The sequence below is a fragment of the Cetorhinus maximus genome, chromosome 2 (assembly GCF_964194155.1).
Source record: "Cetorhinus maximus chromosome 2, sCetMax3.hap1.1, whole genome shotgun sequence".
Lineage (NCBI taxonomy): Eukaryota > Metazoa > Chordata > Chondrichthyes > Lamniformes > Cetorhinidae > Cetorhinus > Cetorhinus maximus.
The window spans coordinates 64785559-64812884 of NC_135880.1; the positions used below are offsets into that span (position 1 = coordinate 64785559).

Genomic DNA, 27326 nt, shown 5'->3' on the forward strand with positions numbered 1-27326 from the left:
TATGATTGTTGTTTTGTTTGTGTATCTAATTAATTTGAGAAAAGAAATATAAGGAATACTTTTTAAATATCGATAGGCAATTTCTGTACAACAGTGAGACCATCCCCAGTGTCTGCAGATTGATATGTTTAGCATATGATGTTGTATAAAGATAGGACATGAAATATCTGGGTCCAAGTCTGTTCAGCTGAGCATGTCGATCACCTGCTCCTTTCAGTTAGTAATGTCTTCCTCATCATTTTTATTTCTTGTCTCAAAGACTGGACAAATTGTTCTGGACATCACATTTCTATTAAAGCTCTTACAAGTTCAATAACTACTTTATTTAATATCCTAAACCAATGTAGAGAATATAAGTGGAATTAGTGACTGAAGGACTTGTAGCAAAATACATTTGTTTTGAACCTAACTTGGAAGAAACAAATAAAAGCAGAAAATGTTGGAAATACTCAGCAGCATCTGTGGAGAGAAAAATAGAGTTACATTTGGGGTCGACTCATGAGGTGAGAGTTACTGCCCTTGACACCAAGTGTGGCATCAAGGAGCCCAAGCAAAATTGAAGTCGATGGGAATCATAGGGAAAAAACTCTCCACTGGTTGGTGTCATATCAAGCACAAAGGAAGATGGTGGTTGGAGGCCAACCATTTCAGCCCTAGGACATCACTGCAGGAGTTCCTCAGGATAGTGTCCTCAGCCCAACCATCTTCAGCTGCTTCATCAACGACCTTCCCTCCATCACAAGGTCAGAAGTGGGGATGTTCGCTGATGATTGCGCAATCTTCAGTATCATTTGTGACTCCTCAGATACTATGCAGCAAAATGTGGACATCATCCAGGCTTGGTTTGCTAAGTGGCAAGTTACATTGATGCCACACTTAGTGTCATACAATGACATCTCCATCACGAGAGAATACAACCTTCTCCTCTTGACATTCAATGGCATTAATATCACTGAATCCACCATCATCCATATCCAGGGGGTTACCATTGACTAGAAATTTAACTGCATCAGCCACGTAATTACTGACACTACAAGAGCAGGTCGGAGGCTAGGAATTCTGTGTCAGGTAACTCACCACCTGACTCCCCAAAGCCTGTCCACCATCTACAAGTCAAGAATGTGATGGAATACTTGCTTGGATGAGTGCAGCTCCAACAAACTCAAAAGCTCAACATCATTCAGGACAAAGCAGCCCGCTTGAATGGCACTCTGTCAACTATTTTAAACATTCATTTGCTTCACCACCAGCACACAGCAGTAGTTATTTGTGCAATATACAAGATGTACAGCAGTGAGCAAGCCTCCTTCGACAACACCTTCCAAACCCAGGACCTCTACCACCTAGGACAAATGTAGCAGATGCATGGGTGGTCTTTGGAGAGTGGATCAATGGTGTGAGTGCAAAGAGTATAAATGTGCCTAATTCCTTAGATAGCACCTTCCAAACCCATGACCACTACCATCTAGAAGGAAAAGGGCAGCAGATAGCTGGGAACACTGCCACCTGCAGGTTTCCCTCCAAGCCACTCACCATCCTGACTTGGAAATATATCGCCGTTCCTTCACTGTCGCTGGATCAAAATCCTGGAACTCCCTCCCTAACAGCACAGTGGGTGTACCTACACCACATGGACTGCAGCAATTCAAGAAGTCAGCTCACCACCACCTTCTCAAGGGCAATTAGGGATGGGCCACAAATGCTGGCTTAGTGACTGCTGCTTGTACCCCAAGCATGAATTTTTTTAAAAATCAGCACTGGAAAAAGTTGTGCAACATGTTTTGAGCAAATTCAGAGGAAAGGAAAGTGGGAAGAGAGCAAGAACAAAAGGGAAGGTCTGTGATTGGGTGGAAGGCAGGAGAGTTAAAATGACAAAAGAGATGATGGTGCACTGCAAAAGGAGATGATAATGGGACAAGTAAAAAAAACATATTGAGAGGTGGAAATGGGAAAGCAGAATCATTACCAACAGCTGCAATCCTAAAACAAATAAATGGAGGCACAGGTTATTATCTGAAATTTACAGTCTGGAAGGCTGTAAAGTGCCTTATTGAAAGATGTGGTGTTATTCCTCAAGCTTATGTTGAGTTTTGTTGGAACAGTGTAGGAGGCTGAGGACAGCTAGGTCAGAATGGGAGTGGAGCAGAGAAGTAAAATAACAAAAACTGGATGTTTAGGGATACCTTTTTGGATTGAATGGAGGTGTTCTGCAAGACAATCACCCAATCTGCATTTGGTCTTCCCAGTGTAGAGGAGATGGCATAGTGAACAGTGAATACAAGGTACTAAACTGACAGAAGTAAAAGTAAAATCACTATTTCACCTAGGAACGTTTAGGGCCTTGGACAGGGAGGAGGTAAAAGGGCAAGCGTTCGCATCTCCTATGCTCACACAGGAAGGTGTTGAGGGAAGAGGAGGGGGTATTGTGGTGACTGAGGAATAGAGAAGGGTGTCATGGTGGGAACAGTTCATTCAGAATGCTGAAAGGGGAGGGCAAGGACATTATCCTGGAAGTGACAGAAATCATGAAGGATGATATAGTAAATGTGGAGACTGATGGTGTAGAAGATGAAGATAAGGAGAACCCTATTATGGTTCAGGAAGGGAGGGGAAGGTGTGAGAGTAGAAGTGTGGGAAATGGAACAGAAATGGTCTAGGGCCCTGTCAATAATAGTGGCCGGAATCCTTAGTTGAGGGAAAAGGAAGACAACATCTACAGTATGTAGCTTTTAAAAGTAACTGTATACTTTACAACAGTATTCATTATTAGCCAATTTCCTATAGCAAGAATTTAGAATTTTCCTTCTCACTCTTACAGGAGTTAGAAACTTGTTTTGGAACAAAAGCAGAGGCACAAATGCAGCCACTGTGGAATAATGCGTGGACCATGATTAGGTTGTTGCTCTACTGAGATTCATTGTACTAAAACTGAAAACACTGATACTGTTTGTGCACAAGGTAATAAATTAGTAATCCGAGCTTCATGGCAAATTAAAACCAATTTCATTGTATCAAAAGTATTACATTTCATTAATTTTATCTATAGTTTTGATTCAGAGTTTAAATATTCAAATGCTGAAGAGCTAGACTATAAGGAATTGAACCTGCTCTGCTGTATCAGAAAAAACTTGGCATGCAGGACAATTCTAAGATTCTAAAATATTGATCTCCCTATTACTGATAAAAGTAATTTTTTTACAGGGTTAAACAACAAAAGTAATAATAAGCCAATGATTACACAAATAGAAGCTCAACATTGTTAGTAATGAACATACTTTTATTTTCACACTTAGGAATTGCTAACAAATGAAATCAGAAACAAATCTTACATAAAAAAGAAAAATACTTGTATTTATACAATGCTTTTCACAATGTTGGGATGCCTCAAAGCACTTTACAACCAACTAAGTGATTATGATGTGTAATCACTTACCACATGCTTATCTATTTTGGTAGAGGCACTTTGAATGGCTAGTTACTCTGTTTTCTAAATGTAATTGTCCTCTGAATAAGCATTTGGGATGATTTTCCAAGTGCACTCTAAGGGCTAGGTTCTCTATCCACTAGTCATACTTGGAAAATCACTCCCATTATGGGGTCAGTTTAACAATTGTCTCCATTGTTTGCATAATCTCAAATTTCATTCTAACACAATGCTCACAATGTTGTATTCAAAATACTACCTTAATAGTATGATGCAGTGGACGGTAAAGGCTGGGTTGTTAAAATCCAAGAGGGAAACTTGAAACAACTGTCATAACCCATTTTTACAATTTGTATGTCTTGAGATCAGACTTTGAATTCAGTAGTAATAAGACCAGTGAATCTCGGTTTTTTTTTATAAAACTAAATTAAACATTAATACAAGAAAGATTGTAAACACATATATACATCTACAAAATTACTACTATAATAACTACAAAAATCCCCTAATTAATCTGACTCTCAGTTACACCCTCCATAAGGCAACAGCAAACCTCATAGATTTAAACAGACACCTAGCAAAGCACACCTTGGACAGTCGCATTCAAAACAAGTTTCTTTCAGCTCTGGGTCCTTGCAGACAGTAGCTTGAGGCTTACAGGCTGGAGGTTTCTCACACTTGTTGGATCTTAAAATGCCTCTACCACACACACAATCTGCTTTCTCCTTTATACATATCTTTCTCTTTGAATGTAAATTTTCCATTGTATCATTAGGCTTTTAACTTTACCTCTTCTAACAATAACATCCTTTCATCCCACCAATTTTATTAGTAAGCTAAAGAAAATTGACACATTGCTTGGCTTCTTCTAGCTAGGTGTAAGATTTCAACCGCAGTCTTGAATGGTTTCTTTTAACAAATGCAAATTTATGCTTTACCTTCTACCCTCCTTTCATTTGCCTAATTAACATCTCAAAACTACTATACATCAAAGCACCCAGACTAGCTGGCTTTAATCCAATTAAGACACACACAGACCCCACTAGAACACTATTTTTAAAAATAATTTCCAACATTATAGGCATTAATATCTCTTGATGACAATTAATTAAACAAAACTAAAAGGATAAACAAAGCCCATGATTTAAAAGTCAGTCTGTGTTGTCTAACTGATATTTTGCCATTCTGGTGTCTGTGTTTGAGTTACGTTTGAAATCTCGACATGAAATGTTACATTGTCTTATAGCACATTACCAGTCCGTATCATAAAAGCAATATTTTCTACAAAATATCTCTGTGCACATCATATTGCAAAGTCCATTCAGTATATATTTCTCCAATTATTTCATCTTCCTGGAAAATATGTGCAGGACCTGACTTAAATTGCTAAGGACCTCACTGAAAGCATCCAAAATCTATCAAGTTGTATTGTAGGAGGGCTTCATATTTTGCCCCCCACCCCCATTCAAAAAATGGCAACAGGATATAACTAGAAACTTCAAGCTAGTCTGTATAATTCAGTGGTGTGAAAATTACTAGAAACCATCATCAAGGACAAATTTCATTCTCACTTAGACAAGTATGGGTTAATAAAGATCACAGCCAGCATGGATTTGCTAAAGGCAAATTGTGTCTGAGGTAACAAAGAGGGTTGATGAAGTTAGTGCAGTAGATATAATATGGATCTTCAAAATGCATTTGATAAAATACCACACAACAGATCTGTTCAGAAAATAGAAGCACATGGGAGTAAGGAGACAGTGGTAACTTGGGTATGTAATTGGCTAAGGCAGAGGAGGTAGAGTAGTGGTGACTGAATATTTTCCTGATAGGGGAGAAATATGTAGCGCATTCCTCAGGGGTTGTTATTAGAATCATTGCTTTTCATGCTATATATAAATGATGTGGAGTTGGGAATAGGGAGTAAAATGTTGAAGTTTGCAGATGATATAAATCTTGGCAATGTAGCAATTAGTGAGGAGGATAAAGCAAACTACGTGAGGACATAGATTGGTGAAATGGGCAGACGCATGGCAAATGTAATATAATGCGGGTAGGTGTGAAGCGATTCACTTTGAGATAAACAACGTGGAGGTGCAATGTAGTCTAAATAGTACTATTTTGAGGAGAATCCATATTCACAATCTTTGAAGGTGGCAGTGCAAGTAAATAAGGTGGTTAAGTGTACGGGGTGCTTGACTTTGTAAACAGACATATTGAATACAAAAACAAGGAAGTCATACTAATCACTAGTTAGACTTCAATTGGAATATTGTGCACAATTCTGAGTACCACACTTCAGGAAGGATGTCAATGCCTTTGAGAGGGTGCAGAGGAGATTTATCAGGATGATACCATGGATAAGGAACTTCAGTTATGTGAAGAAATTGCAGACGCTGGAATTGGTCTCCTTAGAGAAGAAAAGACAATGGGGAGATCTAATACAGGTATTTAAAATTATTTGATGGAGCAAATAGGGAGAAACTGCTTCCTCTAGCAAGTGGTCAATAACCTAAGTTCATAGATTTAAAATACACCTATTTGATAAATGACTCAGAGGGGGGATGAGGGAAATTGTTTTCACCCACAGGATTGTTATGATCTTGAAGGCAACACCTGAAAGGCTTGTGGAAACAGATTCCATTAGGAACTCTCAAAGCTTATTAGACATGTACTTGAAGAAGATAAATTAATAGAGTTATGGGGGAAAAGTCACAGGGTATGGATTAAATTGGACACAACTCTTTTAAAGAGTCAGCACAGAATTAATTGGCCAATTAGCAGCCTCAGGCGCTGTAAGATTCTATGATTTTGTTTGAGCAGAGTTTTAACAAATCTGCATTTATATACAATGGAGTTGGAACTCAGACAGAAGCCCAGATGCACCAGATCCTAGACTTGTGTGTGGGTTGCTGTCAGATCTTGAATGGGGCAAAACCTCCACAAAACCGTTACACGACCACTGACATTGGACAGGGCCGTGACTCAGGAATTTCCCCCCAATCCTGGCCCTTAGAGGGACCCAGTACAGGATTAGCATGCTTGATGAGACCAGAAGTACTGGCCTGCCAAAGGCCACATGTGGACCCTCACTATAAGATCCAGGCTTAGATCATAACTGTGCCACGAAAAAGTGTTTTATTAGTTTAACTGCAGCTGCCCTCTTTCCAGAGGTGACTCGTGCATTGAACAGCAGCTCAGCAAAATATGGTGGGAGAAATTTAAATTCTAGACAGACTTAATTTAAGGTTTAACTTTGCAAAAAGGCAAGGCAGATCTGCAAAAATATTTACAATCCAGAAATAAAGAAAAACAAATGCCCCGCAAAATAAACCACAGTAAAAGTCAAATCTTGAGCATTTACCACAATTTAAAAGCCCTCTCTCACCACTACCAACAGGAGTGTCCCTAAACTCTGTCTGATACTAGGTTTTAAGCATCTAATTGGTCCAGATGGGTTATCTAATTAACTTCTCAAAAATGTTCAGGTAACATCCCCCTCATTCCATCTCAAAACATAAGATTTTTTGAAAAATACACCAAGTTCAACTCCTGCTCGTTAGCTGACCTGAAGTTTAATTTCAGGGCTAAAATTAATTTTAGCAACTGAACATCCAAGTAATGATTCTTCTGCATCAGAACCCAGCATCACTGATTTTCACTATAAAGGTCCAACTTATTTTCTCACTAAACGTGATGGCTAAACAGAGGTTACCTTCTCCAGGTTAACAGGTTAAAGCTAAACTGGCTCAGGCTTTAAAATACAAAAGGCCTTATTCTATTTGTTCCACAAATCACAGATAATTCTGCAAGGCAACTCTGTGAACTGTCCCCTTTAAGTCTGTGAAATAGGGGTTCTGGCCATCAAGTTGTCAATCACAAAACGCTGCAGCCAACCAACGATCTACCCATTTCTTTAAGGAACTCACAAACGGTTGTCAAATCAAATTTACTTTCCTAAGATGAGAATTTACTCATTGATGTGTGGTGAGGAGGCTCTGCAGTATATGTGGCTAAGTCCCTGACAGTACAAATGAGACTCTGGACCATTAGGTCACAAAGCCATCTTTTCACAGCAGCAAAAATTGCTTGAGATTGTACATAATGATTCTCTCTCTCAATAACTTATATTTTAAGCAAAAATACTATTTTGTCACTAAGGTCTAAGCCTAAATAAACATGTACCTTGAGGAAAATCTAATGGAGCACACAAATGGGTTGCTGGCTTACTGTTAAAGAAAAGATGCTGTATGTAGCCTTTAGAATTAACCTCATACATACCAAATCTAGCAATACATTATTGTAAGGTAATAAATTTATCACAGATCCAACATAGGTAAAAATTCAGTTTGCCACAATTGATCTCATACTGAGAGAAGAAAAGGCTTAGGCCAGAATTTTCCCGTTGGCGAGTTGGGGGCGGGGCCCGCTCGCCGACGCGAAAATGACGTGGGATGATGTCAGGAGGAACCCCCGACGTCATCCCGGTACATTTAAATCTTTAGGAAGGCGGGCGGACAGCGAAATCAGCTGTCTGCCCGCCAACCTGTCAATGGCAAATTGAGGCCATTGACAGGATAATTAAGATAATTAAAGACCCTGCCCGTCCAACCTTAAGGTTGGACGGGCAGGCCGGGAGCCCCGGCGGGCTTCTGAAAAAACATGAAACCTCATCCACTGGCGGGATGAGGTTTCATGTCCGTTTTTAAAAACTTTATTAAACTTTCTGTGCTTCTTATTAACATGTCCCATCTCACGTGACATTGTCACATGAGGGGGACATGTTAATAATTTTTTTATTTTTCTATTTTTAAAGTTTTTTAGACTGTCAGTAATCTCCCTGAGACAGCACTTAGTCTCAGGGAGATGTGCGCATGTGTGAAAGAGCGCACTTTGACAGTTGGCAATCCCCTCCCCCCCGCCCCTGGAACAGGAAGCACAAAGCGCTCCCCGTCGGGCAGGCTGCTGGGCAGGCCTTAATTGGCCCGCCACTCAAAATGGCGGCGGGCCCCGTTTCGGTGGTGGGGCCCTCCCGCCCACCAAGGGCAAAATTCTGCCTTTAGATTTGAATATCTCCTCGAGATATTCCAAAATCCTTCACACTGAATAAATGACAGGCATTATTGCTAAAACATTTCAACTCATCAATTTTAAATGAATTCGATGATTGGAAACATTGCAAATTGCTCTACATATAAAACGTAAAAATTCATTCATGCATATGAATTTGGTTAAGATTGGAACAGATTTAAATTAGAAAATAAGCTGTTACAGTAGTGTCTCAAAACTGGCACCCGTGAGACCGAGGCCATGCCAGATTTCGGATCTTGCTGGATTTTGGGCCAGGTGATTTGGGCCAAGCTGGGTCAGGTGGGGTCTATCAGGTGGGGGCTTGAGGTGCAAGAATAGATTGGCAAAGCAGATAACTAGTCCGACGCCACATTGTGCCAATGCAGTGTCTAGCCAAGTTGTATAGGTCAGTTATTTTTATGAGGCAGCAGTACTGTCACTGCAACATCTGAGAATTCCCTCTCCAGGTAATGTTCATCTAGTCCTGGAGTTTTCAATATCATTTTTGCTGGGTATGCGATGGATGAGAGTCTGCAGCTCAATGATTCCAGTAGGGAATAGTGCTTTCATATTGCTCGCCTCTACACATTTTACATGGCATCAAGCAAGTGGACCGCTAGTGTTGTGAATTCACCCCACAGTAAAGGTAGGAAAAATTATGCAGCATTGGTTCCTCCAATATAATTCAGAACTGTGCTGTATAAAGCAGCTTTGGGACAATTATACTATTCAACTGTAAACTGCAATTTTCTAAAACACATAAGCACCAGATTTACTGGATTTCAAAACAAACTTCGCAACAGTGAAAATGTATGGCGCAGGATTTCTTGCTCGGCATGGGGACGCGTGCCTGGCACGCCCGAGCGTGAAATAGCGCGCGATGATGTTGGGCGAGCGCCCCGATGTCATTGTATCGCTATTTCAGTCGGCAGGCGCACGCGAGAGTCAGCAGTGCGCCCACTGACAATTAAGAGGCTTATTAAAACCATTAACGTATTAATTAAGTGCGAATTTTCGCTGCTTGTCCAACATCATGGTTGGTGGGTAGGCGAATCAGCCAGGCAGCCTTTGGGTTTTTGAGGAAACCTCATCCACGGATGGGATGAGGTTTCAGATATTAATTTTTTTTTAATGTTTTGACAAAATTTTTATAATCTATATATTCATGTGAGGGAGTCTGATGTGTGGACATTTTTTCCTGCATTTCCAAATCTTAATTTCATGGTTTAAAATTCTTCAGCTCCCTGAGGCAGCTCTCTGCCTTCAGGGAGCTTTCATTGCGTGCTCCCCCACACTCCCGCAGACTTCAGCGCTTGCCTTTCTCCCGCCCAGACAGCGTTGAGACTTTCAGCGCGCTTTACACGCTGGCTGGCTGTTAATTGACCAGCCAGCGTGAAATCGCAGTCGGGGGCCAATCGTGAGCGGCAGGCCGCTTCCCGGCCACTCCCAGGCCCGACACCTCAAAATCCTGCCCATGGTGTCATTTAATTATTACTGTATCAGCATTAATAACATACAATTGGTAATAAGATACATATTTGCTGTGTTACACTGTATCTGCTGGTGCTAAACATTCAACTTTTGCTCTATGTTACCCATCTGATAGTTAGCAGCTTGCATAAGGATAACTAACAGAGCATATACTTAAGGCTTCAGGCTCTATGACCCTGAAATTTCGTATGGGTATTGTCAGTCTCTCATTGGATCTCTCACACGAAACCAGTGGAACCCAGAGTCACACCAGAAGTTACTGTTTGCACCATTTCTTAACCATGGCACCTCACAACTCCCTCAAGTTGTGACAGGAGAACAAAGGACACCTGCAGAATTTCAGGGCTTGCATGCGTAGTAAGCAGTGCTTGTGATAAATGAAAGACTAGCATTTACATACCCTTTCATAACCACTGGATGTCTCAAACTGACAAATTTACAACCAATGAAGTACTTTTCAAGCTAATTGCTGCTGTAATGTAGAAAACATGGTAGCTAATTTGTGAACAACAAATTCCCAAAAATAGTAATGGGATAACCTATTTTTGTGATGAAGATTGAGGGATAAATATTGGCCAGTGCACTAGGGAGATCTCCCCTGCTCTTCTTCGAAATAGTACCATAGGAACTTCTATGACCAATTAAGAGGGCAGGTGAGGCCTCAGTTTCATGTCTCATCTAAAAGACAGCACCTCCAGCATTGCACTAGAGCATCAGCCTTGACTTTTGTACTCAGTTCCTGAAGTGGGAATTGAACCCAGAACATTCTGACTCAGAAGCAAGAATGCTATTAACTTGACAATGGCTAGCAAGCAACAGTAGACAGTAGCAGGGTGAAAGTTGGATACTATCACTCCAGCATTTGCTAACTTCTTAATTCATTTAAAAGGGACCCGGATTATTGGATTTCTCTCTATTCAGAGGTTGGAAAGGGCAGGTAGAGTCACTCACACTCACTTTTCCAGAAGTGCTTTATCCAATTCAGGATCATGGGGAGTTGGAGTCTATCCCAACAGGCAACGGGTGCTAGGCAGGGTACACCCAGGATGGGACACCAGTCCATCATAGGGCACATACGCACACACTCACACACTCACACACTAAGGGGCAATTTAACCATAGCTACTCTGGTGTGATTCTGGGCAGCTACAAAAAGTGTCATATTGTCTTTACACTTCCACCTATCTTTTATTTTGGCCCCCATGGAGGTGAGATATTAATATTGGAATCAGGCATATACCGCTACAAACACCCAACATCAATAACAAATATTCAAGGTCAGATTTCAAACAGTAAAACTCTCTGCCCTAACAATATGATTCAACTTCAACCTCAGAGAAGCACCCTAATAGGAGGTTTTTCCATTTTCGTTCTCTGAACGAGACGGCCATTCCACTTAATACCAGTCTTGTGGTGTGGTAGGGACTGGATTGACACTCACTTCAAGCAAGACTCTTGCAATGGGAGAGACTTTTATTCAAATCAGTCTAGGCTTATGTGAACCTACACTAAAATCTAGTCCACTGCACTTGGTCTTCTTATCTACCACCTTTCTATGGGAAGGGACTGGTTAATGGCAAGTACTCATACTAACACAGGCAAAAAATATCCTATAATACTACCAGTAACAGGTGCAAAAAAGGTTTCAAACCAACATTAAATATATCGAATTATGTGCACACCGCAAATGTGAACCATTATCCTTCAAAAATTCTTAACGAAGGTGATAAGAATCACCAATGACATTTACCTCATACCTACTGTAGCTTGTACCTTGTAAGTGTTTTGTTAGAGAAGTTGCTAGTGGAAGAGATAAGGGGGGATTTTAAACAGGCCATGCTCTTTAAGTGTAATGGCTGTTAAAATTTTTATTTTATTTGGGGAGTCATTTCAAAGCAAATGAATTTGTTCTTAAGAATGCAGTTTGCTCTGAAAGTTGCATTGTGAAATTTAAATCACGATTTATTCCAGAATCTAGGAAAATCCTCTTCAAAAATCCTGACGTGTTTTACTGTGGGAATTTTTGTGGGCCATGTTTTTTCAGTGACCGTGACAAAAACAAAAGCACACTTTAAAATTTATCATCCCAACCTTGTGCTGTCTGCTCGAACGTTCACTTTGTAACAGATGCAATACCTGCTACAGTTCACCATGGGCTTGGCGTCGTTCTTTTAAATAATTTTTCTTTTAGTCCGGATTTGATGAGTAATGATGATGTTCCCGCATCACCAATTGTATCACTGCACATGAATTTCAAACCCGGTAAACACCATTTACCTGAATGATGATATAACTTTAAAATAGCGTGTTTGCAGAGTTTTAGAAAACCCTATAGGAAAGAACAGTGTCTTTTTCAAGGGAGTTGAGGAGTACAGTAAGGATGTGGGATGATAGTCATTGAATTATTCAACGGATTTTAAATTCTCCAACCATGTACTGATCTTGTCAAAATTCTTTTCCATCCACTGGATGTTCTCTTCAATTGTTTCAACTGCTTGTTGAACACACCGGAGCTGTGAACCATTATCCTTCAAGGATTCAAAAAATCTTCGGACCTAAAAAACAGATTAATTGAGATTTTTCTCTTCTAATGAAACTACAGGAAAGCTGGTAAGCAATGATAACCAGGTGTGCTCTGCAAACCACAAAGCAAGAAAACCACAAGAAAATAAGGTACACAAGAATATATACTCTACATTTCTGCAACAGTGCATCTAGTGATCTGTTCCAATAGTTGCATAGTTTTATCATCAACTAAAAACTGTTCTGCTGCAAGAGAGCTGCAGGAAAAGAGGAAGGGGAGTAAGACAGAAAAACACCTAAGCATCATCACACTACCTTTAAATAGGAAACTCACCAACTCTAGTGGTGGCACAAAGCCTCAAGACAAACGATTATAAATTTACTTTCTGGTCAATGCTTAGGTTAGCTGATCACAGCAAAGGCAGCAGGACTGCCACATTTGGCCTTGAAACTCCTCGGCTAAGGGAGGAGCAAACCTGCCAAATAGCAGAGTGGGTGGACGCACACATGCATGTGCACACACAGGTATGTGTGTTTGTGTGTGTGCGCACGCATGCCTGTTTGTATACAGGGCAAATTCAAGAAAAATGCGAGGGACATCAACAACTGCTGTGCATAGTCTTTTTCAACTTCACAAAATCCTTTGACTCTGTCAACTGTAAAGGCTTATGGAGTATCCTCTTCAAATTTGGTTGTCCTCAGATATCTGTCACCATTCTCCACCTGCTCCACAATAACATGCAAGCTTTGATCCTCACCAACAGAACCATCACAAACCCCATCTCAGTGAAGACTGGGGTCAGCCAAGGTTGTGCCACTACACCTCACCTCCAGCAAATTACCTACAAGGCATGGAGATAATCTACAGAACAGATTGGAAACTGGTTAACCTATGACACCGCCAATCCAAAACCAGAACCAGTCTAACCTCAGTCACAAAGCTTCAGTATGTAGATGACACTTCTGTGAGCACTCCTTCAGAAACAATTCCAGGTCATTGTCGACTCTTTCTCTGAAGCATTTGAGAAAATTGACCTTTCACTAAATACTCAGAAAAACTAAGATCCTCATCCAACCAGCTCCCCCAGCAGATTAAGATCCTGGAAAACATAAGCCATTTTCCATGTCTTGGAAGCCTCCTCTCAACAAAGGCAGACACAGATGACGAAATTAATCATTGCCTCCAATGTGCCAGCTCAGCCTTTGGCCGACTGAGGAAAATAGTATTTCAGAACAAGGATCTCAAACCTGACATGAAGGTCATGGTTAATTAGGCAGCAATGATCCCTACATTCCTATATGCTTTGGAGAATTGGTCAATTAACAGCAGGCACTTCAAAGCACTGGAGAAATACCACCAGTGGTGCCTTGGCAAGAGCCTACAAATCCAGTGGCAAGAAAGATGGTCCAACAACAGAAAGCACCCCCTTCCGAGCCAGCAACAAGGCACTAATCACTGAAAATCTGCCCCGCTGTGTGGGACATGTTGTTCAGATGCCTGATACCAGACTCCTGAAGCAACTGCTCTACTTGGAAATCGGTTGCGGCAGGAAACTCCCAGGAGGACAGCGGAAATATTTTAGGGATGTCTTCAAAGCATCCCTGAAGAGGTCAAACATACCCATTGTCTCATGGAACTCCCTGGCTTGTGACCGACCAAAATGGAGAAGTTTTGTTCAGGAGGGCATCGATCACACTGAGCAACTTCAGTGGGAACATACAGAGGCAAAGTTGAGGCACAGAGAGAGTGCACAAAACTTCCATCTACCCAATCCTTCAAGCACTGCATGCCCAACATCTGACAGAGTCTGCAAATCATACATTGGACTTATTAGCCATTTTAGATCTAACTGGAGTGGATTCAAGTCATCCTCAATCCTGAGGGACAAGTGTTATCTTGTGCTTCCACATTTGTCAGAACCTCTCCCAAACCTTGTCCAAGTGGTCATTCTTATTGCATTAACCTAAGAAGGAGAGTATATATGAGTGAGGGAGAGACAGAGAGAGAGAGAAATTCTTTCAAATGAAAAATGATCCTCAAGTAATGTGCTGAAGATCTGATATCTTCCATAAGGAGACCTGCAGCAACAGGAGACAGAGTTTCAGGGAATGAGGCAAGTGCAAAGTGAGAAGAAAGGCTACTGACTTTGACAGAATCACAGTATGGACTCTGTATTGCCGGAAAGTTACATTAACTTTCCTTCATATATGAAAGCAGTGTGAGACAGGATCAGAAAAAAAGTAACCAACATGAACGCTTCTCTTTTTTAATACAGAGCCGCTTTTTGCTATATGAAGATATATCATTTATAAAAAGAAGTAACATAGCTAGTATTTTTGACTTTCTCACGTTACCTACCTCTTCAAGTTTAAGTCTTGTTGAATAATGAGATGTAATACCAGAGACAGTATATGCAATTGAAGGTGATCCAAGTTCAAACCTAAGGATTAAATTAAATAAATAATGGCAGCATTTCATGATCAAATTGATTATAACTTACAAAAACCAGAAGGGTCCGCAATGTTTCAAGGACCACAACAGTACATCAATCTAACAATCCTGTGTTATTTTATTCAAAAGAATAATGTTCTTGAGTAGACAGTCTGTTTCTGCAATTGCGTTTACGCTGTTTTTACCCCCATAGAACCTGTGCCATGCCATATTCTCTTCCAATCAGGAGGTTGGGCCATGGATTTTAGCCAGCATCAGTTAGTTTTAGATCCACCCCTGCTGCCTTCTATGTGCTCCTGCCATTTGAAACAAAAGATTACCATCTTCTCTATTTCCACATGCTGGTGGACCCATTATTTCTCCAGAATTTTTAAAACTGATTTTCTCTTCCAGCCAGAACTGGTGCTCCCATGTAACGCATACGAGGAAAGGGGAGGAGGGGAATGGGATTAACAAAATAAGGAACTGCCATGGCTAACAAAATGGTGGAGCCAAATCTGCACTAGGCATACTTAATTTGTTGAAACAAGATCTTGAAGCTCTGGAGCAAAATAGTTTCATTTTCACCTTTTTAAAAAGTGACAGCATCATGAGCGGCTCTATTCAAACAATTGTGAATAACCAACGCCAATTCCTGTTCTTAATCTGCTACAAATCTCTTCTCCACCTCCTTACACATATATATTCCTACGTACTTATTTGGTTTTCTTCTCTCTAACCATGCATGTGTGTTTTCTCTCTTTACTATTTTACATCTATTACTATGACTGTCCCTCTACATCTCTCTTTGCCACTCTTAGCTAAAGTTGAAGCACAAGGAATTGAAGACAGATTATTAATCTATTTAGGCTTGAACACAAGAGACAAGGGGGTAGGGATAATGGGCAGGTTCCCTGATTGGCAGGATGTGATTAGTTGTGTTCCACAGGGATCTGTTTTCAGGCCTCAATTATGAATTAAATTTAAATTCTACTGGAGTAGAAAAGGCCAAGAGAAGGTTTGAAAGAAGTTTTTGAACTCATAAAGGGTCTTGATTAGGTGAAAAGAAGAAGATTATTTTGTAAAATCATTAGGTTACTAACTAGAATACTAATTGTAAAAATCTATCTTTATTAATAGAAACTAACATCTAATTTTATTAGGAACTTGTCTTGATAGTATAATAAAGTGGAAAAACTTAGAAGTAAGGTACAGAATAGAGAAGATGCCAAGGTAGAGGGATCAGGGAATTTATGTCAAGTTTTACAGCTTACTGTAGCAAAAAGCTGAGACCTTGAAGACAATCTGTTAGAAACTCTTGTGTAAGAATGGAATATAGATGACTCTCTCTATGAGATAAGAAAGCACGGAATGTAAAAGCCTTGAGATACAGCATAAATGCAAAGGGCATTACATAAAAATGCAAGGTTAGCAACAGCCACATAAACTATTCCCTGTGGTCAGGAAAAGCATGATCACCACAAGGCTGAAAATGATTGGGGAGAAGGAAGTGTTAACTGGATAAATCAGCTATATGCGGTGGAGAAATTTAGAAACTAAGACAAGGACAAACAAGAGATAAGGGAGATGGGAAGAGTGTGAAACGGAGAAGAAAAGCCCGAAGACCTAAAGCTGCAAGAAGTCATTGTGCATTCCTTGTCCAATCATAATCTGGGAAGTACATAGCGAGCATTAGACTGTAAATCACTGCTGACTTTATTGCTATTGTTTATCTGAAAACCGAATAAACTTTTTCTGACTATCTCCTTAGAGTAGTCTCATGACTGGACTTTTTTGCTAATCTGTTTCCATAACATTTAGGGTTCAAAAAACTTGTAAAAACTAAGAATTTTCTCTGGTTGGGATGTCAGTGATAAGAGGTCAAGAATTTAGAATCATCACCGAGGGGGCAGAGGGACAAGTTAGGAGGAATTTATGTCAAAGGTTATTGGAGCATGGAATGCTTTGCCACATGGAGTAGTTGAGGTATAAAGCATTGAATTTTTCAAGATAGAAGTGGATAAACATTTGAAACGGAGGAGAGAGGGAGAGACTAGTCAGTGGCATTGTTCTAGTTTACTCCAGCAAAGAACAGGCACAGACATAATAAGCTGAATGGCTTCCTTCTTTGTAATTAATTTAGATGAATCCATGGGGACAATTTTCAATTGCTGCCTGCCCATTTCTCATTTGAAAATTGATTGAGCGATAGAAGAAAGTCAGAAGGAGGAGATCTCAGCTGCCTTTTGGACACCCAAGATGCACATAACACAGATTTCAGACAGGCCTGTAAATGGACGCATAACACACCTATTTAGGGTGGGGGGCTGGATATATATGATGCTAGCAATTTCGAAGGCAGAGTTTGTCAGGCATTTATCTTTGAAGGGACCCCTGGTGGTCATTGCACAAAATGACCTGCTGCCAGTTCATACTCAATCCCTCTCCAGATTGTCAGTCACCTGCCTTACTCTCTCAGACTAGCGAGCTGAAGGGAAGAGTCCATTCGATGCTAGCTGCTCAGTCATTACGTTCAAATGAAACTTGATTTTCAAAATGGTTCAGACCTCTTGAAATTGGCTTTGGATACATGGTGCAGCCACTCCACCAACTTCATGCCCTTTGTCTATCATAGGCCCCCATGTGCCTGAGCTGCTGGCTCTCCACGTGTCAAAAGAATTCTGCCTAGCCTAATAGACCTGAATTTTTCTATCTCTCCCTATCCCAAGACTGAACTTGTATCTCTCCCTTGCTCCTTTTCCCACCAGCAACCTCAATGTCTCAAACTGTCTCATTCTATTTGCCTCTCCCTCATTCCTGATGACTACAAAATGAATGACATCAATATTCCCCAAGAAGCATTAATCATCCCCAAGAGAAATGTATTGTCTCCCTTGCTTATCTGTGCTGCCTTTCATGCCAGTTGCTGCATATCTCTCTCATTCCTTGTTCCCATTGCTTCCTCACACCATGGGCAGACCCAATCTCCGGTGGGCGGGGAGCTGATCCCTGCCGGTGAAGCAGGCCCCGCCGCCATTTTACGTGGGCGGGCCAATTAAGGCCCGCCCAGCGTGACGTCCGGTGGGAAGCGCTATGTGCTTCCTGTGCGGGCGGGGGGGATTCCCCAAATGCGAAAGTGCGCTCTTTCACGCACGCGCATAAAAGAGTACACATCTCCCTGAGGCTAAGTGCTGCCTCAGGGAGATCGCTTACACTTTTAAAAAGATTAAAAATAGAAAAAAAAATCCTTAACATGTCCCCCCTCGTGTGACAATGTCACATGAGATGCAACATGTTCATAAATTACAGTAAGACTTTATTAAACTGTTTAAAACCTGCATGAAACCTCATCCCGCCGGTGGATGAGGTTTCATGTTTTTTCTATTGCCACCGGGGCTCCTGGCCTGCCCGCCAACCTTAAGGTTGGACGGGTAGGTCCTTTAATTGTTTTAATGATCCTGTCAATGGCCTCAAATGGCCATTGACAGGTCGGCGGGCCCTCAGCTGATCGCGCTGTGCCCCCGCCTTCCTGAAAATGTAAATGGGGCGGAATGACGTCGGGGGTTCCCCCCAACATCATCCTGCGTCATTTTACACGTCAGCGAGCGGGCCCTGCCCCCTGCTCGCCGACGGCAAAATTCTGCCCCATAAGTTCATGTCTCCATTTTAATCATTCTCTTTCACTTCCTTCTTTTCTCTTCTCATCCTATATCCTTCCCCTTTGCCCCCTACCTTTCTTTCTTCCAGACCCATTTCCTCATTTCCCTTCTCACCATTATCCTATTTTAGGCCCAAACATTGCCCCTCACCTACCCTTGCTGTCTTCCTCTTTCTTTCCTTTGCTCTTTTCCCCTCATTTCCTACTTTTCCCCCTCTATCTTCACAGAAGCCCCTCGCCCCTCTCATTATTTCCCACTTCTTTGCTCATTCCATTTCCTTCTCCCCCCTTTTTATAACCTTCCCACTTCATGGCCTTTTGGCCGATCAACTCTGAAGCTATTGGTTGCTCTTTATCCATGGGAACTGACTGCTTATTTTTTTTAAAGCACTGACAGTGCTTACAATATATCTGTGGACAACCTTTTACTGAACAAACAGGCACGGCAAGCATTTTAAACTGTGAACAGCTGGTAAGCCCTGGAGATCAGAGGCAGGTGGCATTCATGCTTGGTGCTCTGGAGGTGAAAGGATGGGAAATCTGTCTTCACCTAGGCCTGGAGCAGCTAAAGGCGAAGACCTGTGGCACTAGCGCCCATCGAGGTGGTACACAGCAAATTCACTCCAGGATCCCCAACTATATACAAGGCTTATTCCTTTTCTACATTCACCTGTGTAGATGTGATATTTTCTGTTGTCTGGATTGGAGGGGACAGGGCACAAGAAAAAACTGGTTCAAAATTTCCAAATCCCAGTAAAAATCAGTAATACTGGCACAGTAACACTGGAGTTCCATTTTAAGGTATGCAAATTTTACTGGCATCCTTCATTCCCAAGTTGTACTGGTTTTTCTTTTTAGGTTGTTACCATGGAGTTACTGGTTAGACCTGAACTACACTAATCAGAATAAAAATAGTTTGTAGGAGATCTTGTTTTGCCTCCAGAAATTCACACAAGATAAGGCATTTGTAAAAGCCTGAACTGTAACAGAAGGGGAGGGGAGACTGCTGGCAAAGGAAGGAGATGTCTCTCTGTCAGGTGGGACATGTCCTACCAGTTCTCTCCCTGCCCTCTCCAGCATGGAAGCTTCCACTGTCACAGGGATGCCATCTAGTGGCCTAGAAACGAATGGCATCATTCATTTGCAAAGGAAGGAAAGTTTAGAAGTACTACATTGCTTTTTTTCAGAACATTTCTCTTATTTAATAGAAGAAAATGATACTTCCATCAAAAATTATTCGCCTTTGGCATTGCCTGCCTCGATTCTTATGGTCAGGCAGGTCTGGAGCAGGTCAAAGGTCATTTTGGTATTTCCATTTCCAGCTGTTCAGAAGAGGGCGACTCATATACTCCTATAACTGACTCAACTCTAATGGTTCTACAAAGAGGAAAAATGCTACTCCAGTCACTATGGTGATGCTCAAACAAACATAATTCTTATCCAATTAAAACTGGCTAGTGACAGTATAATTTTCTTTGAGGTGGAACGCTTTGAACAAAAAGGTGCTCCCCAAACCTGCATTTCCCATCAAACTGAATAAAATTTTAGCCTGTAGGAGAATAAAATAAGCTACTTTAACATTGGAGAGCATTTTCTCCACGTCGGGGGGGGTTGGGCGGGAATGGCCGCACAGCCGATCGCCATCTGTGATCAGCTGGGTGACGCGTGACTGGAAGCGCTGTGCACTCCCTGTGCGGGCGGAGGGGGTTGCCTGAGTCGGTGAGTGTGCTCTTTCACAAAAGAGCACTGCAATCTCCCTGAGGCACAGAGCTGCCTCAGGGAGATTAGTTGGAGTTCTGAAAATTTCAATAAAGAAAAAAATAGTTAAAACATGTCTCCTCATGTGAAAGTGTCACATGAGCTGGGAGATGTCTATGAATGTTATTAGAAATTTTCATAAAACTTTAAATACCTTCATGACACCTCATCCCGCCCGTAAATGAGGTTTCATGATAAATGTGAAGGCCGCCTGGGCTCTTCACCATTAAGCTCCATTAGCTCAGCTCCATTAAGTGTTTTAATTGATATTTAAATGGCCTTAATAGGCCTTTGACAATTCGTCGGGTGCACAGCTGACACGGGTGCGCGCCCGCCGAGCTGAAAATCTGAATGATGCGCGTCCGACGTCACTGTGCGCCATTTTACGCGTTGGCGAACAGGCCCCACCCCTGCTCCCCAACTCAAAAGTTCTGGCCATTTTGTTTTTACATGTCAGTGTTAAACACATAAAACATTTAACTTGCTAACACTGAATATTTTAACATTGCTGAAGAGAGACATGTTGCCGAAGCTTTTCATCTTGCATTCATCAGGACAACGCAAAAATGCCTGATTTCAAATGATCACAACAATTTATCACAACAGGAGAAAAGGGTGATGAATGCAAGATGAAGAGCTTCGGTAACAAGTCTCTCTTTGCAGCAATATTTTGAATAAATATTATTTTGAATATTGATCAAAAAAAGGACAATTGGTTTAAAAAAAACATCAAATTAACTTGATAACTGCCTCACATTCTCTACTATTGTATTATTATTGTTGGAATTTGCTACCACAGGGAGTTGAGGTGAACAGTATAGATGCATTTAAGGGGAAGCTCGATAAGCATGAGTGAGAAAGGAAAAGAGGTCTATGCTGATAGAGTTAGATGATGAAGGATGGGAGGAGGCTCAAGTGGAATATAATCAGTGACATAGACAGGGCTGAAATTTGTATAATACTTACTTTTCTATTAGTTTGTCCCAGTTCTTCTTTAAAAATTCCCAAGCAAGATGATATCCTGTTGGATTTTTGCTTACTAATATAACAATAGAAGGCAGGTCTTGTGTTTTGACAATATCTCCTTGCAAACCTTGGTCCATTAACCTGGTTATAAGAGAAGAAATTAAATTAAGGGATGGAATTATCAGAGATACCAACAGAGCTGTATAAAGTGATTGATGCCAAAAGGGTTGCATGCTCTAACAAGTATCACCCAAATTCATCAATAAAATGGAGGTTTCTTTGGAAATGAAGAGTATGTGAGAGAGTGTGTTTGATACGAAAGTTCTCTGTATTCAGTCTCAGTTTAATTGTAAATGTTTTTAGTAGTCTTTGTATTAAAATGCTGTAAATTTAGGCTTTGTGTGTTAGTGTAAAATGGGTAATAGCAAATCAGCAGCCTCTTTTATATCTCTTTAGATTCCATGTACTTCGGTGGAAATAAAATTGGGAGAGATATTACAAAAAGCTGCCAGTTCACTATTATATGTTTTACACAATTGCACAATGTTAAAATCTACCCATTCGTAAAACGGGCATATCTGACATAAAGACAGAACAGTTACAGAAGTTGAGATCATAAGGTTATAACAAGTGTTTCACAAGATGCACAAGTTTCCTGGAGATCAGGGAAGGTCATCATTAAGTCACTTGGTCGAAATCCAGGATAAACAAATAGTGGCTCTACAGACATCAGTCTGACATTGCAGAAGACCAACAACATCATCTCAAAAGGAAAGCGATGCAACCAGCTCATCCAATCCAACAAAGATTTTACAAGCTTTGGAAACATTGTTGACTATTACCAGTCAGGAGAGAGTTTCCACTAAGTTGCGCTGGTTTGTCCAGGGCATTACAGGGCATCAAAATCAGCACAAAAGACCAAGGAATTTCAAGCACAAGTCCCATTCGGTGTGTATTGTGTTTCTGAAAACTCTTGCACTGGGGTCTAAAAAGCTAGAAGCCAGCTCTGTCTACAAAGCTGGCTGGCTCTCAGCTCTGATTGATCACCATGGTGAGTTTCCGCTTATTGGGTTCATTTGCGGACCTTCAAGAAGGCTCTTATAATTCAGCTGGGGGGTGATTAGGCACAATGGCACAAATTGGCACCTCTTGGAAGATCTTAAATATTAGAGTTTTTGATTTACTAAGAAACTGACTACTGTACATTAATAAAACTAATTAGGTATTTCTCATTAGTTTTTTTGACATTTGCAGTTATTTACAATCAAGTTACTCATAGGCGGTGAACTATTTATTTTTTATGATATACACAATTGCAGCTGTACTAATATAACTGCATTATGTTACAACTCAAAAATATCAAAAGAATATTTTCAATGCAAGCAAATAAAATAATTACGTACTAAAACGCTGTCCAGATGTGTTGGATTGTAGAAAATTTTACATTCAATGATATGCAAAGAAGTTTGAATGGAAACATGGGCATAATATTCAAATCAGAAAACTAGTGCAATTTTTGAGCGCTATTTGCATCCAGATTGCTAATTGTATCCAGAGCTGAAGCTCGACCCAGTCTTTAATCTTTACAATAGACTGTCTATCTAGTGTTATTAATTCATCAGCAGTCTAAGGAGTTTAATCCTAAATTAATCTCACCAATTTACATCCATCACAGGCACTGATCTCAAATGTAAATTTATAATCAGTTAGCACTTTGTAGCCTCTTATATGTCAATCAAGCCAACCTAATAATTATTTGTATCCCAATTTTTTTAAGTGCTAACTATGATTCTAAAGCTAACAATTCTTAGGCAATGACTTGTTGTCCAACTCCTTTACTAATTGATAATGAAGGGTTAATTCATTCAGTAGTTTGTGTAGCTCCTGATGGTGCATTATTAGTGTAAATTTTACTATAATCTCATCTTTCTGATGTTTGATGGTTTAGAGATCCAATTTTAGACATCATTAAGCCCTGGTCATAAATTACTTGACAATAAGTTAAAGTGAAATGTTTCAAGGATTCATCTTGCACCCTTGGGGAATATTCTTGCTGGGGACTGATTCCAATGTTCTTACATAACCTAGTCCTAAAGAATTGGAATGTTTTCCTGGCAAATTCACCAGCTTTTTTTTTTTATTTAGTTAATTTAATTTACTAATTTATGCAATGACATTCATAATCAGCTGCAATGTTGACAAAATATATTCCACTTCTAATTGCCTTCTCTTCCCCACATATTTAATTGTTGTCTTTCTAACAGTATCATGTTCCTTAACTTTTAATCTCTCAATTTTGATTCAATTGCTATGTTGCTTATTAACTTTGCTATGAATCAATTAGTTTGGAAGATATAACAGCTAAAACACCTGACAGTACTGGGAAAAGCAAAACTATAGAGGCAATAGGGATGAGAGTGAAATTATTGGAACAGGAATAATAAAAATCAAACCACAAACAGAAGCACACCAGTGTATAGAAGATAGTACAGAATCATATTAGTTACTATATAAAGTAGTCTGCAATAGCAATACTTGTACAGAGAATTTATGATTTTCACTAAACCATAATACTTCAGAGGACGCCTACTGTACATAACTAACACAAGTGTGAGCTACCTCCATTTATGGAAATAATCATTTTAACTTGAAATGCTTAACATGATTTACCACTGAAGTTTCTCTGTATCTTTACTGTTTGTTAGGGCAAACCTAATCTTGATCTTCTCAGAACTAAAGAGCGAGTGTCTGTATTTCTCAAATAGGAAGTCCCATCCTTCTGTAGTCTGGGCTCCGACTGCAAAGATTGCTAACGTAACATCAGTGGGTAAGCTGTCATACAAAGAGAAAGAAGAATGAATGGTTAAAACCCTTAAATTTGACACTAATTCAAATAGAAACTTAAAATTTTGCAAACAATTGGGAGGTCATGTAATTTCAAATGGAAGGAACAAAAGGGTTAAATAGTAAATTTTCACCTTAGCCGCATGGATTCCAACTGACAGAAAGGTTTTTTTAGCAGTAAGAAATCCAGTCTGATTTTCATTCCATTCATTAATGTAGCAGAGATTGTCAGCAGATATCATGATTATAGATGGCAGGGACTGGATAAGGTGGGGAGGTGGGGTGAGGGTGTAAAGATAGGAGGAAATAAGTTCAGTGGGACAGGAGTCAGCTGATCGACCAGGACAGTTCCATTTGTGCAATGAATCCTGGGGGGAATGCAAAAATGGGCTATGTGGGAAAGGAAGAAAGAGGTCTGAAGAGGAGATGATGTCAGTAATAGATCAGCAAATTGAGGTTTGGCATTCTGCAGTGTGGTCTTGGGCTGGGAGAGATTTCGCCACAACTGGATGGCAATCCTTGACGTAGTATTGCAACAGTGCTCCTGCTGTCAGTGGTTTTGATAATGATGCCAGAATTGGATTGAGAGAACACAGAGTGCTGCAAGTTCAGGAACTATATTAAAGCAAGTGGTGAAATTCAAACAGCCTATATCATGCAAACAATTTGTGATAAAAGATCAAAAGAGAGTTGGGAACCAGATGGAAGGGTCCATACAGAATGGAGAAGCCTCCTGATCAAAAAAGTAGACAGAGAGTCGAAGGTGGTGGAAGTGGAGCTCAGCATTAAGTCAAGTTCCGAATTAGTGCAGATGGAGACTTTGAGAAATAAAACAGAAGCTTTTGGAATCAAATAAATTTGTTACATTAAGGTGATTTAAGACAAGTTACCCTGTTAGAAAAAAGCAAAACATTTTTTTTCCAATAATTTATATAGATTTTTCTTTTCCTACCTATTTCCATTATTTTTAAATGTATTTCCATCCATGGTTTCATCTCTACCTTTTAGCCTTTTTCAATTCCTTCACCCCACCCCACCCCCAGTAGGGCTATCTGTACCTTGCTTGTCCTGCTTTCTACCCTTAATTAGCACATTCCTTAGATAATATCACCACCCTCAACACCTCTTTGTCCTTTTGTCTATGACATCTTCTGGCTATCTCCACCTATCATTGGCCCTCTATCCACCCCCCCTTAAACCAGCTTATATTTCACCTCTCTTCTATTTTTACTTAATTCTGTTGAAGAGTCATACGGACTCGAAACGTTAACTGTGTTCCTCTCCGCAGATGCTGTCAGACCTGCTGAGTTTTTCCAGGTATTTTTATTTTTACCCTGTTAGAAATGTTGCTCAAGATTCCCAGGCTGCTGTACGCTGAAAGCTATTTTTAAATGCAAAATCAACATCACTCATAGAGTCTTTACATGAGAAACTGAAAACCTGAGGAGTTTACACACCTCCTCCTGCCCCTTAAAAGAAAGTTAGAACGATGTTTGCGGAATTTAAAATGCTGCTCACAGCTAATTCCGGGTCATTGCAGCTTCTTTCAGACTGCCAGACAGTACAGCTTCAGCAAATCCAAACGTCTTTTTGTATCATTTTCCTCAGTCAATAAGAACTCCCTTTAAATTAATTCAAGGTGAATCTCAGCAGATTTGGTAACTGTTCCACAAATGACATTGTGCTGGAATGCAAGTCAGCACCAATTTCACAGACCAAATCCTTTACCACCACCACACCTCCATCTTCTTATGGATTCTTCCTGTTTAATGATTAATTTATTTAGAGATATATAGTCTTGCCTCTCTTCCTTCTTTGTGTTTAAGGTTGGGAGTGTGAGCAATCTGCTGCTGGCTAGGAGTGCATAGGCCTGGATGTGACAAAGTTGGTAAAAGAGCAAGCAGCAAAATTAATGGGAGTTGTTAGTTGGAATTACTTCACTTTTTATTTCTAAAAGTGGGACACATACCCAGGGATGATGACAGAGGAGTCTAATATATTGAAGGATAAGTGCAATCCTGTGAATATTACTATGGCAAGCTGCTGTTTGACTTGTCAGTGGGATAGCTCTCCCAACTTTGTTATCAGTTCCCAGGCATTAGTGAGGAGGATGTTACGGAGTCATCTGGGTCAATAGGTGTGCCTTTGTTGTGTCTTGATTTGTTGCCTATGTCATAGCTGAGTGGGGTTTTATTCTTGTTTTACTTTCTAGCGGTTTGATACAACTGAGTAATTTACTGGTCCACCTCAGATGGCAGCTGAGTCTACCACTTTGCTGTTTGGAGTCACATACAGACTAGGACGGGTAAGCAGAGCAGGTTTCCTTCCTGAAAGGGACATCAGTAAACTGGCTGGGCTTTTATGACAATTCAACAGCATCATGGTCACTTTAACCGGAGTTAGCTTTTTTACTTCCAGGTTTTTTTAAAATGGAATACAAATTCTCAAAGTGCCAATACATACAAATTAGGAGCAGGAGTAGGCCATTCAGCCCCTTAAGCCTGCTATGCCATTTGATACGATCATGATCTGATTGTGGCCTCAACCCGACACTCCTCTCTAACTCCTATACCCTTTGTCAGCATTGTCAATTAAGAATCTATCTAACAATGTGGGATTTGAATTTATGTTCCACAAGTTAATGGTTCAGGCATCTGGATTATTAGTCCAATTATATAACCACTATGCGGCTTGATTGGGATGTGTAGTATAACTGCTATTTTGTATTAAAATTCCTTGTTCCTACAAGTATGTTAAATATAATAATTGCTCTGGGAAAATGTTATTGTAGTTCTTAGTTACTACTTAGTACCAACCTCAATGTGCCATTGGAATCCATCCATTTCCTGAAATATTCTTCAGCCTTGTCAACACAGGGCTGGTACTTGCGAACGCAGGCAAATACCAGAAGTGAACTGCGCAGCAACCGTTCAGAAACAGAACCACCATCACTCCATGACTGCTGGTCTATCAGGTTCTTAAATAAGTTGACTATGTACGCCTGAAGCAGAAGAAAACAAGAGAACTTTGTTGACTACTTGTGTTTTAGATGGAACTTATCATTGTTTCTCCACTAAACAATTTGCAAAAAGAGTATCGTAAGACTATGGACCATACACAGCTTTAAGCAACAGAGTGGGTCCAGTCATGTTCACAGCACC

The 27326-nt window shown here is 40.4% G+C and overlaps 1 protein-coding gene across 3 annotated transcripts in view; it reads right to left on the bottom strand.

The window, feature by feature from the left end:
• Positions 1–12164: 12164 nt before the first annotated feature.
• Positions 12165–27326, bottom strand: part of LOC144694889 (endoplasmic reticulum aminopeptidase 1-like) — a 92768-nt gene continuing 77606 nt past the window's right edge. For 2 of the 3 annotated variants that reach the window (XM_078565624.1, XM_078565640.1), the window contains 5 exons: positions 26982–27166; positions 23992–24153; positions 21322–21462; positions 14868–14949; positions 12165–12540 (listed from right to left, as the gene is read on the bottom strand). In XM_078565624.1, the coding sequence (XP_078421750.1) occupies positions 12388–12540; positions 14868–14949; positions 21322–21462; positions 23992–24153; positions 26982–27166 (723 nt within the window). In that variant the 3' untranslated portion in view covers positions 12165–12387. Of the gene's footprint in view, positions 12541–12614; positions 12766–14867; positions 14950–21321; positions 21463–23991; positions 24154–26981; positions 27167–27326 lie in introns of those variants that run through there. The other variant, XM_078565631.1, reaches the window with a different exon arrangement.